At 50.5% G+C, this 14,236-nt stretch overlaps 2 protein-coding genes across 5 annotated transcripts; both read left to right on the forward strand.

Annotated features, from left to right (window-relative positions):
- Positions 1 to 486: 486 nt before the first annotated feature.
- naa50 (N-alpha-acetyltransferase 50, NatE catalytic subunit) lies at positions 487 to 4,044 on the forward strand. 2 transcript variants are annotated; one of them, XM_084475455.1, is made up of 5 exons: positions 487 to 652; positions 1,757 to 1,893; positions 2,227 to 2,346; positions 2,435 to 2,501; positions 2,593 to 4,044. In XM_084475455.1, exons 1-5 carry the CDS (start codon positions 645 to 647, stop codon positions 2,768 to 2,770), a joined length of 510 nt encoding a protein of 169 aa, XP_084331581.1. In that variant the 5' UTR covers positions 487 to 644; the 3' UTR covers positions 2,771 to 4,044. The 2 variants fall into 2 exon arrangements, with proteins under 2 accessions (XP_084331581.1, XP_084331582.1); XM_084475456.1 differs by having other exon boundaries at positions 1,760 to 1,893.
- Positions 4,045 to 4,185: 141 nt separating this feature from the next.
- Positions 4,186 to 12,921, forward strand: usf3 (upstream transcription factor family member 3). Of its 3 annotated transcripts, none has more exons than XM_084475454.1 (6): positions 4,186 to 5,010; positions 5,126 to 5,157; positions 5,265 to 5,347; positions 5,462 to 5,558; positions 5,685 to 10,612; positions 10,894 to 12,921. In XM_084475454.1, the coding sequence occupies exons 1-6, from the start codon at positions 4,964 to 4,966 to the stop codon at positions 12,832 to 12,834; spliced, it is 7,128 nt and encodes a 2,375-aa protein (XP_084331580.1). In that variant the 5' UTR covers positions 4,186 to 4,963; the 3' UTR covers positions 12,835 to 12,921. The 3 variants fall into 3 exon arrangements, with proteins under 3 accessions (XP_084331580.1, XP_084331579.1, XP_084331578.1); XM_084475453.1 differs by having other exon boundaries at positions 4,186 to 4,348; positions 4,895 to 5,010; positions 5,462 to 10,612; XM_084475452.1 differs by having other exon boundaries at positions 5,462 to 10,612.
- The last annotated feature ends 1,315 nt before the right edge of the window (positions 12,922 to 14,236 follow it).

The following is a 14,236-nucleotide window of genomic DNA, read 5'->3' on the forward strand; positions in this document are numbered from 1 at the left end:
CGACACAACCATCTATATACTTTACCTGTCTCCACTCGAGTACTTTTTAGAGATCAGATGAGATCTGTGGACATATTTGTACTTTAAACGTACAAAAAAAACTCCATGTGTTATATGATGAACATCTTTGTGGTTCTGGTGGGAGGTGAAATGCACAGCCCCTGACAGCTCTGGAGGATCCAGAAGGACCCCAGTCGCCCCCAGACTAGACACGTTTTTTTACGCACATTTTTTCTTATATTGAAGAAAATTAACACTGACGTTGAAAACTTGGTTCTACCGGTAAATGTGCATGTAAGAAAAGTGTAATCGTTATCCATTTATTGAGTCTCAGGATTCAGATCTATTTTTCTGATAACTTTTTATACTAACCTACGTCTTCACACCTATAAAATGTACTTAAAGCATTTAAATAAATATAATTTATCTAATATTATGGCTACGCATGCGCACGTGGGGTCAGGGTTGACAGGAGTGCGGTGGCTACCGGCTAAGCTAACTGAAGAACCGCAACTAGCTACATGTGGAGGGTGAAACGGGAGTTATCCCTGACCCTAACTCTTTAAAAAAAAAACTATTTTGGGCCAAAAAATAAAACTCTAAACTCCGATCCCATCCAAATTAAGGGTTCACGTTGGTTCACAATGAAGGGGTGAGTACACAACATGGTTAGAGATAGGATGAGCGCTGAAGTAAAGTTTTTTTTTATGTCTTTTTTAAGATGAGCGGGCGGGGAGGGGCAACGATAGCCGTGTAGCTAGGCTATCTGGTGTTAACGCTGGTCCAGTCGGCGGACCTCAGCACTGGGGCTTCAGCGGGGTTCGGCGACCTGTGGTCGGCTCTAGCACTGTGGTTTACCAGCGTGTGGATGTTGTCTGTGAACTGGTGAAAGGGTTAGCTCCTGTATAGCCGAGTCAGCCCATCTGGCCACCTATCAGCTAACGCTACACGGGGCAGGAGCTAACACGCTCTTTCTCCCGTCAATTGAAACCAGTTTAACTCATTAAGTTCATGTCCCTGTTAAGACTCGCCAGCCGAGGGTTGATCCTGTCATGAAGTGGCCGTTATTGTACAGCTCGGTTGTTGAGCAGCACGTTTATCCTCGGTTTTCTAGCTAACGTTGACTATAGCTTGAGTGTCATGGGTCGCTTATTGAAATCGGAACTCTATCAAGGTGGGCTGCTTTACAGCGACCACTGCTATTTGCAGAAATGACACACCGGTGTGCACATGGTTCTGTAGTCACGGCGTGCTTTTTTTTTCTTTCTTTTTTTAACTTTCGATTGAAGTATTGCACCAAAACTGACCCATGCGATTGGAATGTAATGATAGTTTCAGTACTGCAGTACTGATGGTTTCAGTACTGCAGTAATGCTGTTGGAAGTTTTAGTTAATACATAGGGTGAAAGGACTGTCTATGTACACGTATTGCTTAGTGACCTTTTCAGGCCAGCAACGCATCTATGACTCTAATCAATAATATTATGTCGTCAAATAATACTTTACGGCAAAATGTCGAAAACCCAATTCCTCCTGTAAATGCCTTTTTATACCCCAATTTATCAGGAAGGTATCAGATATTCAACTCTCGTAGTTAATGTTTAGAAAACCTTCCTGCATCTGTGATTGATGATTGAATAGTGTGGATTACAACTAAAACCAAAGACTACAGCTTTCAGGTATTAGGTCTTTGTATTTTTGACTGTTTTACAAAATGTATATTGCCAGTTGTCTAACTGTTTTGCTCTTGTTCCAGTAGCCGAATTGAGCTCGGGGACGTGACGCCCCACAACATCAAGCAGCTGAAACGTCTCAACCAGGTCATCTTCCCTGTCAGCTACAACGACAAGTTTTACAAAGATGTTTTGGAAGTGGGAGAGCTTGCCAAACTAGGTCAGAACCCCTTGCCAAAAATAATCTAATTCTTAAATTCTGACAATACTTAATTTTCAGCACCACCGACTACATACAAAATAACCCTATCTGACTACAAGTCCTCTTAATATATTCCAGTAGATGTGTGTCGTATGCTTGTATTCACTGCCTGCATCTCATGCTCAAATCACTTCTCCCTCCAGACTCATGGAGGATGTTACCTCATATTATTTATTACATGTAATCACTTCTCCATCTTACACGTCTATCCTCCCCCTGATTTAGTAGTTGTCATTAATACCGTTCCATCCTGTTTGTGATAAAGTGGAACCTCTTGGTTTTATCTTGCAGCGTACTTCAATGACATTGCAGTAGGGGCTGTATGCTGCCGAGTGGACCATTCGCAGAACCAGAAGAGACTGTACATCATGACACTCGGCTGTCTAGCACCTTACCGTAGACTAGGAATCGGTACAGAGTCTACAGTTCCACTCATACGCATGCATTGTACAGGGGTTACTGTTTGTTTCACAAGTTTGACCTCTGTGAATCTCCATAGGTACAAAGATGCTGAACCATGTGCTTAACATCTGTGAGAAGGACGGTACCTTTGACAACATATACCTGTGAGTATCTCAACCTGGACCCTAACCCTTTTATTATACAAATGCTATATAATATACAGTTTATAATATTTTATTTCTCCCTGTCCAATAGTCATGTGCAGATCAGCAACGAGTCGGCCATTGACTTTTACCAGAAGTTCGGCTTTGAGATCATCGAAACGAAAAAGAATTACTACAAAAGGATAGAGCCGGCCGATGCCCACGTGCTGCAGAAGAGCCTGCGCAGCCCCAGCGCCGCCCCCAGCGGAGAGCTCCAGAAGGCTGAGTGATGCGCAGCACGGTGCCCACCTCCACAGGAAAAAAAACTGTGACGGATGCCCCAGGTCGACGTAATCAACACTTTCTTTAAAAGGATGTTTAAAAGAGGAAACATCAACAAAGTACAGAAAATGGCTGCTTTTATTTCGCAATGGGCCCCCCTTAATTTAGCGTTCTAGCGCCCCCTTCTTCCCTTCCTCCCCCTTTTTATTAGAGATGTGAAGCTGACACAATACTCATCCAAATTGGTCTTTACAGAAAGTGGCCAATATCAAACCGTTTTAGAATCTGAAGGGACAAGAGGTTGGTTAAACATAATGTTTTTGAGGTTTTTTTTATGCGGTTTAGAGGAAGATCTATCAAACAGTTTGGACAAAGAGAAACATGACTTGATTTAAATGTTGGGAGTCTTTTGAAAGACCATCACTGACAGACAAACTCCTGGGCAGTTACCATGGAGACCTACTTCCATATTGTTGATACAACAGAGGAACATTCAGAGTCCAAGCCATCGGGAGTACACTGGGATCCTTTAGTTCGACCAGTCTGTGTGTCTGGTCCTTCTGGACTGAAAGTCAGAATAACCCCGTACGGGGAATGTGGGAACGGAAAGGTTTCAAGTTGGTGGGAAGATTTGTTCACTGCATTTACATTCAGAGGAAAAAAAAATGGGGGTTTTGGTTTACGCTAAGTATAGGGTTTTTTTTTACATTGAGGTGATTAATGGCTCGGAGATTCTCCTGGGTTTGCAACTAAGTCCAATAGTATAAATTGAAATGTGGACAGGTGATTTTAAATAAAAATGCACGATTTTTGAGATAACATACACTATTTTTGTCCATTGATTAACATACAAATGTACAGATAGTTTGTATCTTAATGGGCATCATTTTCAATGGTGATTTGATTTTTAGCATCAGGTTAGACATTCTGGAGAGGTTGTTTTTCTTTAAAGAATGGATATCCTTTTATTTTGCATTTTATTTGGTCATCTATTAAAAATACATTATTACTGAAATTATTTACAGAGTGACAGTGCCTCAGTTTCTGTTAATGCCTATTACATTTCTGAGACTTTAAAGCTAAACTGATGGTTGGGAGCGTGTTGACCCATGGCCTTACGAGCAAGATACTGCCCAGGGGGAGCTCTGACCCGTGCATGCCTGAGGAGTTCTCCAATGTAGTATAAGCATGTTTTTTTTCTTTGAAGAATTTTATCTTTTCTGGAGCTCTATATTGTAAGACTTTTTAACCTCTAAATAAAGGAATTACTATTTGCAATCGATCATACAGTTTTTCCTCAATCATTGCTATTATGCAAATGATTGTGGCTTTGAATATAGCTATTTTTTTTTGTTAAAGAAAAAAAAGTGAGGTTGAAGTCTACAGTGAATTTTACCTCGCATGTTGATTGGCTCGTTACTCGGTCTTCCTCGGGGCCATTGGCTCCTGATCAGGAACGACCTCCCCCTTTCTGCTTTGTGTTAGGTTGCGTGCAGATTGTTTTGAAATGAGTTTATTGCTTTTTCTGCTAGCCCCTAAACCAAAGGTTTTGCCAGCGACACTCCACGAAGATGCCGAGGCAACAGGTCAGTGAAATCAAATTTTAATTCGTTTAAAAGCAGCGCACTAGCCATGGCTTTTTAGAAAACCATGTCGATACCAGGACAGACTAAGCTAGCCTGCTACTCCAGTCCAGGCTACCCTGACGCTATTAGCTCGCCTGGAAGTGCCTATCACTGGGCTGCTGGTTTCAAGATGTTACATATTCTACATGCCTGCTCATTTAGAGACAACTAAAAGGGTTAGGGACATGGTTGGGACTCACAAAATTGTAAAAGATGATGGTAAAGTATGCACTAATAGTTTAGCTGGTTAGCTATGTTACTGACTAAACTAGCTGATTAACATTTCGCTAAGAGTTTACAGCTCAACGTAATCGTTTAAGGATGTGTGGATGTTATAACTGTATAACTACATTATAAGTTATTCAGATATATAACTGTCAAACTCAATAAATATGATATTTAAACACAATGCACCAGATGTGTGAATGGAACTGACTGCGTTGATATATTTCTGCTGGCCATGGTTGTTTATGTTCTGTCCCAAACCATCTTGCCTCTTGAATATAGGCCGGCCAGGGCACTAATTTCATGTCCAGCTTGTAGATGTGTCCACTGGTACCTGGCAACTGTTAGGATATGATGCCAGAGATGACAGAAACACAGACCTCTGGTCGTAAGCCCAAGTAAGTAGGCAATATATTATTACTATGTTGTAACGTTGGAGCCAATACCTAATTGTCTACACAACATAACCCCCAGTCATTTTGTATATGTGATGATCGATTTTTTTTCTTGCAGAAAGAAGAAGAACAAAGAATCTCATAATGCAGGTGATGAAAACACCATGGCTTTGACCTATTGCTTGCATTTAAAGTATATAATAATATCATGACATGATTTTAACACTTATAACATTTGTGTCTGCTCTGTTCCTTAGTTGAGAGACATAGAAAAGAAAAGATCAATGCTGGAATTAACCGCATTGGTAACCTTTTGCCATGTTCCCAGGCACTCAAACAGGTAAAACCAAACTCTCAACCTCTTGTTGGCTGAATTCTTCCCATCACATTTTTAAAACTAGCTGAGACAGCCGTTTCTTGACATTCCCATCAACTGCTCACCGCATTTCTGCAGAGTAAGAACATGATACTGGACCAAGCCGTTCGCTACATCACTGACCTGAAGAAACAGAATGACGCAATGCTTCTTGAAGGAGGTGATAAAGTGCAAGGTGAAGCAAAACAACTTGACACAGATTCAAATGTTGCTGTCCATGTTGTCTCAATCATGCTTTGTTGTTCTGAAGTGATTTTTGATGCATTCATCCAACTAATGACGTCACTACTTGTCTACGCAGCGGAGGAGATCCGCAGACTGCGCCGACAGATGGAGGAGATGAGGAAGGAGAGCGGCCACTACATCAACCTCCTCAAGGCCCACGACATCAACTTCCTGGAGGACCCAACCGTCCACTGGAAGGGCAAGCAGCGCTGTGCCAAAGTTGCCAAGGTGACACCCACTCACCAACTACCAAAGGGAATCATCGTCTACTCCAACGGGAATGTGATTTGTCCGGTGGCGAAGGAGCCTGCCCTCGAAAAGCAAACCCCAGAGGCAGTCCTGGTGCAGCCAGGGCCTGACGCCAACACCGGGGTCAGGGTCAACGGTGTCCTCCACGTCAACGTATCCTCTGCCCCCTCGCTGATTCCTGGGGCAAACGTTGCTCCTTTGGAGACCACCGCAGCTCTGAGGCTGGTGGAAAGGACCCCCGCTCTGCCCCCCTCCGTGTCCTACATCACACTCCAGATCCCCGCCGTCAGCACCCCCTTGCCTCAGCATTCCCAGTCTGCCGTTCCATCCCATAACATTACCATAGCTGCCACTCCGGTGTCCCAGCTCTCTTCTCAGCCTGTCGTGAGCCTGGCCACTGTGGCCCAGGCTGGAACCCACTCCTCCACTACAGTGGTGGCGGACATGGTGGGCTCTTTAGTCTCGGGAGACACCGCCATGAGGAGTGTCAGCTACACGTCCATCCCCAGCAGCACAGCTCTCCTCGGGGCTGGGGCTGCTGGCAACACACAGACTACATGGACAACGCTCCATTTGACAGGGAATACCGTGCAGCCTGTCTGTCAGAGTGTGCCTACGTTGGAGGGTGCTACCACCAATCAGAGGCTTCAGCAGCTTACCGTGTGTCCAATGGGTAACAAATCCACTGCCCAGCCCATTCAATTCCAAATACGACCTCAGGTACCCTTACAGCAGGCGAGCATTGCAACACACATCCAAGCACAGCCTGTTCATAGACTTCCACAGCTGCATTCAGCCCTTCTCACACAGACCAATCCCCAGCCCCAATGTGCTGTTCCTCCCCAGCCGGCTGTGTTGGCACATTCCGCTGTCATGTCACAACCCCAGCCCTCTGTGCTGCAACCAGCGTCTGTGGTTCCCCAGACCGCCCTGATCCCTCAACCCAAGCCCCAGCCCCTCCCTCAGCCAGCCCTTGTACCCCAGCCTCAGGCGACAGTACTTCCCCTTCTCCAGGCCATGCAGGTGCTGCAGGTCAACCAATCAGGGGCCACCGTGTCTGGGGTGTCCGCTCCACAGAACACCAATAACCAGAGTGTGGTCATCCTACAGCAGGGAAATGCCTGTTCGTCTCAGGCCACAGTTAGAGAGGAACTGCCCAATCAGATGTCATGCCAGCATATCGTCATCATCCAAACCCCCAATCAGACGGCCCCTGCCCAACAGAATCCTCAGGTTGGCATCGTTCCTGCTGCTCTTCCCACTGCAGTGTCTGCTCTCCCCACTCAAATCACAACAACTAACTGCACAACAACTACGGCTAACTTACACACGGTTGGCGGGAAACAGCTGGTGCACATTTTACCACGCCCTGTTCCACCCAAAATGAAGCCCTCCCAGCAGGGAATCCAGGCTTCACCTGCCAAGACTGCTCAGTCTGCCGCCCCACAGACCATCACTGTGAATGGCCAGGTGTTTGCTTTGCAGCCCATGAATACAACCGATAAAGCAGGCATGCAGGGCAGCAAGAGCACCCTGCAGCTGGTCCAGCCCACCACCGCAGAGGAACCTACCACCAATGTTGCCCTCAATAGTCTAGGGGCTCTAAGCAGTCTCAACAAGAGCATCTCCCAAGGCCTGCCGCTGACAATCACCAGTCAGACTAACCTTCAGAAACCTGTGGTTCCTCCTTCGGGTGTCCAACAGCAGCAGCAAGAGCTCACCTCTTCTGTCGCCCCTGCTGTCCAAGAAGTAGCACTCACTGCCCCCTCCAGACACTCCCAGGCTTCAGCTACACATCCCCTCCCGTCTGTTCCCCTGGCTGATGGCACTAAGGCCACACGGAAAAAAAACAGCAAAGTTGTTGCCAAAAAGGGGGCAAACAAAAGAAACAAGCCCCCCAAAAGGAGAGAGAGCAGACAGGCCCGGATTACTATCGCTGGTACAGCTAAGCCAGTGGTTGCTGTAGGTGAATACCCAACTGCTGGGAGTGTAAAAGATAGTGTCCCTGCAGTCACCACAGTTGGTACACCCGCCACTTGTAGTAAAGTCACTGCTGATGGCAAAACACCAGAAAATTTCTCAAAGAACCGATCTAAAACCATCACTGCATCAAATTCCTCCAGTCAGGCTGCAATATGCATTAAGCCCCTGCAACAAGAAGGCACCACATCTGTCAGAAGCCCACTGAGCGTATCTCAGAGCACATCTACAACCAGTATTAATGTTACACAAATTGAAGGCATTGTGAGTCGACCAAGTGGTGTATTAACATCCACTCCTGCGGTCAAAGTCACAACAGCGGTGCCAGCAGCCATGGCCATTAAGAGCAAACCAGTGTCAGTGGTTGGCAGTAGCACCGCTGCCTCTAAAGTCCCAGGGCCCCGGACCAATTCACAGGTCACCACTACTGAACCTATCGGGAAGCTTTCGAGGCCGCTCAGCTCCAATGGAAGCAGTTCCAGCAGATGTGCTGTCTCTGGCGTGTGTGCCAAAGACGGTCGTAGCATCTCCTCCAGTGTCACTACGGTGTCTACCGTCTCAGCTCCAGTCTGCACCCCTATTGTCACGGACAGCATGGCACCAGTTAGGATTCAGGGCTCCCAGACCACACTCTCCCAGGCATGCTCCAAGCCAGAAGCACAAAGCTCCCTGTCCCCCTCTGTGAGCTCCACCGCCCCTCCCTCCTCAATGGTTCTGACGTTCTCCATGGCCCCGGACCCAACTCCTACAAGCACTGAGCTGAAAAAAGCAGGCGCCGTCGGTAGAGCTCTGATCCAGCAGCCAGAACTGCTCACGTCCACACCCTCCCCGTCCTGCATGGCCGACGTCAAACAGACCCGGGGTCTCGTCCGAGAGAGGGAGGCCCAGAAGCAGAGGCACATCTCTGCAGCATTGGAGAAACAGTGCATGGCCGAGTCCACCAACCTCGACGCTCCTTCTCGGAAGGACTATCTGCTGTCCCCGCTGGTGTACACCAACCTAGATCATCATGAGACCATGGAGCATCATATGACAGCCAGCCGGCAGACGGACTCCCCAATGTCTGCTGGTGGTGGGAGTGGGAGGGGCTTCTCTGTAGCTTCCATGCTGCCTCAGGGCCACGGCATCAACGCCTCATCTGGTTCCTTCGGCACGTTTACGTTTACGTCGGAACAGGCCGACATTGTAGCCTTGGCCATGCTGGAGCAGGAGATCCCTGGGAGGAGAGCTGCTGGGTGCACTGCGGACCACAGCACTCCAGCAATCTCCACCACCACAGCATGGGAGCCCCCCAAGACTTCACCGTCTTCTGCCAGCCAAGAGAGGGGCTTGGCTGCACCGCAGGTGAAGGCGACCAAGCCCATGGAGGCTGCAGTGGCAAAGCCTCCCGGCCAGGGGTCTGTCAGGGCTCAGAGTGGGGAGGGGTCCATTATTGGACTGACGGGAGCCAGACATCCAACGGGTATTTCTTACTCCCAGGTACAGTCCCATCCACTGGTTCCGTCACAGTGCGGGACCAGTTTGAGTGTCAACAATCTGATCAGGCCTAACTCGAGCCAGCAGCCTTACCCTGGCTCTCCCAGTCTCTCGGGCCAGCAGGGCTCCATCCCCTCCCCTGTGGGATCTTCCCCACACTTGTCTCAGTCATCCAACAGTTCCCTGCCCCCCTGCTCTGCCTCGGTTCAGCTCAACGACTACACCCCTCTGAAGGGTGCCCTCATGAGGAATCAGGCTGGTGTGGGGGAGCGCCAGGTCAAACACGTTTCTAAACGACAGGTCCAGGAAGAGGCCATGCTGACCTCTGGGAAGCGGCCCAAGCTGTGCCCCCAGTCGACCCCCATCCTGGGCCGCATGGAGGTCAAAGCCCCCGACCACACCCAGATGATGCTGGGGCAGATTTCCCCCGGTCCCTCAGCCATCATGAGCAGGATCAACCCTGATGGCGCCGGCTCCCTTTTCACCTCAAACTCTTTCATGAACACCGTTCTGCGTCCCGTCGACGGCCACTGTCCACCCCAAGGACTGCCTGAACCAAACCAGTCTGTCCTGCCTCATCTTGCACAAGGACACCCCCAGCACACCTCATCCCAGTCGGGTCAACACCTCGGCGGAAACCCTTACATGAAGCAACAGCAACAACAACAACAACAGCAACAGCAGCAGCAACAACAACAACAGCAGCAGCAGCAGCAGCAGCAGCAACAACAGCAGCAGCAACAACAGCAGCAGCAACAGGAACAGCAAAGGCACCAGCTGTACCAGCTCCAACACCACCTCACCCAGCCTGACCCATCGCAGCTCCACTCGCTCCACCAGAGAGTGCTGCAGCAGCAGCAGGAGCATCAGCATGTCCAGAAGAAGAGGGGGCTGGTGAGAGGCAATCAGAGCAGCTCACCTGCTGGCCTGCATCAGAAACCGCATCACATGGAGAAGCCAGGGGTCCAACAGCAGCAGCTGCAGCAGCACCCACAGCAACAACAGCATCAACAACACGCCCAGCAGCAGGCCCACCAACACCAACAGCAGAGCCATCAGCAGTCTCACTCGCAGACTCACCAACAACAACCACAGCATCTGCAGCAAACACACCAACAACAACATCAACAACAGCAGCAGCAGAGCTCTCATTCCAGACATCAACAGCACCTCCAGCAGCAGATCCAGCAGCAGCAGCAGCACTTTGGAGCGCGACACCCAGAGAAGAGCTGCGAGAGCCAGGCAGGAGGACCCAGGGGCCACCATGCTGGGCATCTGGCCCAGCAGGAGCATCTCAAGGTGGGTCTGTTGTCCTAGAATGTAGCATATGGGCAGTGTGTCATTCCCTCTCTCTTTAACCCACTTTCATCACGGTTCTCTCCATAAATGCACAATAAGCCCATTTAAATTTGATTATAAACAATGCAGCTTTTGCTAAGCAAAATCTTGATAAATCCGGGGTATTCAAAGGTTAAATATCTTCTGTGGATTGCAATTGGTTTATAAGACAATTCTTATGTTTCTTCAAGCCCTTTATATACAATACAATTCCTTTTGTTCCCTGGTTGTTGTGCCCTCAGTCTGGCCAGGACCACAACAGCATGCAGAGGCTGCTGAGCTCCAGGAGCCTGGAGCAGCAGCTCATCACGCAGCCCAGCAACCCTGCCTCCCGGGCCCCCGACATGGCCTGCACCCCTTCCCGCCAGGAGCGCCAACGCGTCTCCAGCTACTCTGCGGAGGCCCTCATCAGCAAGAGCTCGTCCAACGCTGACCACCACCAACAGCAACAACAGCAGCAACAGCAACAACAACAACAACAACAGCAGCAACAGCAACAACAGCAGCAACAACAGCAACAACAGCAGCAGCAGCAACAGCGGATGGGGCTGCATCATCAGACCGGTCGTGGCTCTGCGCCGGAGCAGTCTGACCTGCGGGGTTACCTGGACACGTCGCGTGGGAAGGCCAGCATAGGGCACAACAGCCAGAACCGCCACGAACACCCAGGCTCCTCAGACGTACAGCGCGTCTCAGAATGCCCTCCTTTCAAGGCCATGGTCAGTGGGGGAGGAGGACATCAACTGGGTGGTTTTGAGGTACAGGGGTCCCGTGGAGGGGACATGACCGCAAAAGCTGTGCCCCCCACCCAGAGGGTTCCTCAGGGGCAGCAGCAGCAGGGGGGCTTCAGGATGGGCGTGGGTCTTCCAGGGGACGGCAGGTCTCGTGGGGGCTACAGCGGAGCCCGCCCTGGGTCTCAGGGCGCGGGGATAGGGGCGAGTGGGCTGCCGCGGGAGCAGGACAGCTGCCACCAGAGCTTCATGCAGAACCTGTTGTCGCCACACCTGCACGAGCAGACTGTCCACCAGCGCTCGGTGCAGTGCTGCCCCCCGGTCAGCATCATGGAGTACGGCTGTGTGACCAGCGGCTCCGCGGCCGACATGCAGGCCAAAGGCTCCAGTCCCCCTGGAGCCCAGAGCCAGAAGACCCAGACCATGAGGCTTGGGGACGGCAGCAAGGGCCACCTCCAGCAGGGGAGCGGGAACATGCACGGAGGAGGAAGCCCCGTGGTGAGAGCTGCCGTTCTCCCCCACCCCCCCATCCCGCACAGTGGCCCAGAGCCCGGCAGCCGCCCCCCCGCCACCCGAGCTCCCTCCACCGCCGCCGGCCAGCGCTCCCGCCACCAGGGCCAGGACAACCTGCCCGCCAAGCTGAGGCCCGGGGAGCGGCCGCGCTCCGGCCCCCTGAGACCCACCAACCCCTTCGAGCCGGAGGGCCACCTGCCGCTGGCCCCTGGGGGCCACCTGCCGCTGGCCCCTGGGGCCGGGGGGCTGCTGAGCAGGCCTCAGTCCGGGGGGGACGCACGGCGCAGCATCGTCCGCTTCAACGACGGGGACAGCAACCTGCTCCCCGACCAGCACCTCACGCAGAACTTCAGCTTCCCCTTCATCGGGGAGGGGGGGATGAACCCCCCACCGCCTCCTCCGCCCATCAACACCAACTCCACCTTCATCCCGCCCGTGAGTCAGGCGGGCTCCTCGCGGACCCCCGCCCTCCTGCCCGTGGAGCCGCAGAACACCCTGCCCTCCTTCTACTCGTCCTACTCCCCGGCGGCCCACCCCAGCCTGCCCAGCGACCTGCCACTGCAATACTTCTCCAACCAGATGTTCACCAGCCCCGGGGGGGACAAGGGTGGCGCTGCGCCTCTCAACAACCGCTTCGGCTCCATCCTGTCCCCACCCCGCCCGGTGGGCTTCGGTCAGGCCAGCTTCCCCCTGCTCCCGGAGATGCCCCCCATGCCCATCACCAACGCCTCGGGCATCACGCCGCACCTCTCTAACTTCAGCCTGACCTCGCTGTTCCCGGAGATCGCCACGGCGATGCCCAGCGACGGCTCCTCCATGCCCATGTCCCCACTGTTGTCGCTGTCCAATGCCTCGGCCGGCGACTCGGGCAAGCAGACCAACCGGCCCGCCCACAACATCAGCCACATCCTGGGCCACGACGGCAGCTCCGCCGTCTGATTGGCCTGCTGGTCGCTGGTCGTCATGGCGAGCAGGGATCCCTAGTAGTCAGCGTTCCATTTCAGTTGAAGACGGGGGGGGGGGGGGGGGGGGCTCAAGTGATATGGATAAGAGTTGACAGGAAGTCCCAATCAAAGATGGTGTTCTTTGAGGTTTAAATACGCCATCTCCATAGACTCCATATTTTTGTTTTTGTTTTTTTACATCTTTAGTTGGAGACACAAATAAGTAACTTATATAATACTTTGGTTCAACTATCTTGTAGTAATTATCCACAGGTTAGGTTAAATAGGTTTATAAGAAGATTTCAAATTTAAACTGAGGTTAATCAGTTTTGTTAAATAATACCCAGAAATGTAATTTACTAACTTATATCAGGGTTTACTGTACAGAATCCATTTTCCCAAGAGCTATTTTGTAAATACCAATGTTTCATACAAGAGTATGTTTGTATGTATTTGTAAATACAAAGTTGATTAATAAAGTTTATAAGCATCCTTTTCCATGTATCAACGAGGTGGGTTTGTATGGGTTTGTGTAGGTGATATTTGACCAACGCCTTCTAGGTGGCGATAGAAGCATTCTGTTTAATCATATTGGCTATGATTCCACATGGAGGCCTTAAAATGCAGGCTTCTACAGCAAAGTCAATGCAGGCTAAATGTGAAACGTTTTGAGAATATCCGGAGCATTATAGTACTTGTCGATGGTGAAAGGAAAATCAATCTACAATTTAAATTACAATCAACTAAATCCGAATTAGCCAATTCCATATAAGTACACTACATCATGATGAGATGCAGGGTCAAAATAGTCCATTACACATGTATTTACATCTGCGTTTAATAAAACATTTTATTAACCTCACTTTGCACTACACCACTCACCGCATTTTCTGCAGGAAACACTTTTTCTAGTTCTTTCTTTCATTATTCTCTACGTGGGGCGGGGCTTGTCGTTGAGTCCACTGACAGGTGTCTGCGAAGGTTGTACCTTTGAGTCCAAATGTTCATCATCAAGGTGAGTGTCTCTGAACAAGCTCAGGTGTATCTTCCTCAGATGTCGACTGTTCCTTTGCATCCTCCCTGCCGGTGTCTGCACAGTGTAGGAGCGTGGTTCAACTCGCTGTCTGATGACTACTGCAGGTGTAACAGTGCAGTGGCGGAGCTAGACTTTTATACAAGGGGTGGCCCGGTATTGTTGGGGGGGGGGGGGGGCGGAGTTGTTGACGGGGGGCATGATTGCTTCGTGAGGGAGACGAGAGCCTGCGAGTGCGAGAGCATAAATCGCGCTTTCAACGAAACATGCAGTGAACTGTCAATCAACTAGGGTGGCCAATCAGGTTCCAGGGGTGGCCAGTGCCACCCCGGCCCCCCCTCTGGCTCCGCCCCTGTAACAGTGT

This window comes from Micromesistius poutassou (assembly GCF_964030765.1).
Source record: "Micromesistius poutassou genome assembly, chromosome: 11".
NCBI classification, from domain to species: Eukaryota; Metazoa; Chordata; class Actinopteri; order Gadiformes; family Gadidae; genus Micromesistius; species Micromesistius poutassou.

What these genes read in the sequence shown, in the direction of transcription:
- naa50 (XM_084475455.1), top strand. An exon ending in GGGAGAGCTTGCCAAACTAG is followed by an intron (nt 1,894 to 2,226) that starts GTCAGAACCCCT and finishes TTTATCTTGCAG; the next exon opens with CGTACTTCAATGACATTGCA. An exon ending in TTACCGTAGACTAGGAATCG is followed by an intron (nt 2,347 to 2,434) that starts GTACAGAGTCTA and finishes GAATCTCCATAG; the next exon opens with GTACAAAGATGCTGAACCAT.
- usf3 (XM_084475452.1), top strand. Translation starts at nt 4,964, where the DNA reads ATGATGCCAGAGATGACAGAAACACAGACCTCTGGTCGTAAGCCCAA. An exon ending in CAAAGAATCTCATAATGCAG is followed by an intron (nt 5,158 to 5,264) that starts GTGATGAAAACA and finishes TCTGTTCCTTAG; the next exon opens with TTGAGAGACATAGAAAAGAA. An exon ending in CCCAGCAGGAGCATCTCAAG is followed by an intron (nt 10,613 to 10,893) that starts GTGGGTCTGTTG and finishes TTGTGCCCTCAG; the next exon opens with TCTGGCCAGGACCACAACAG.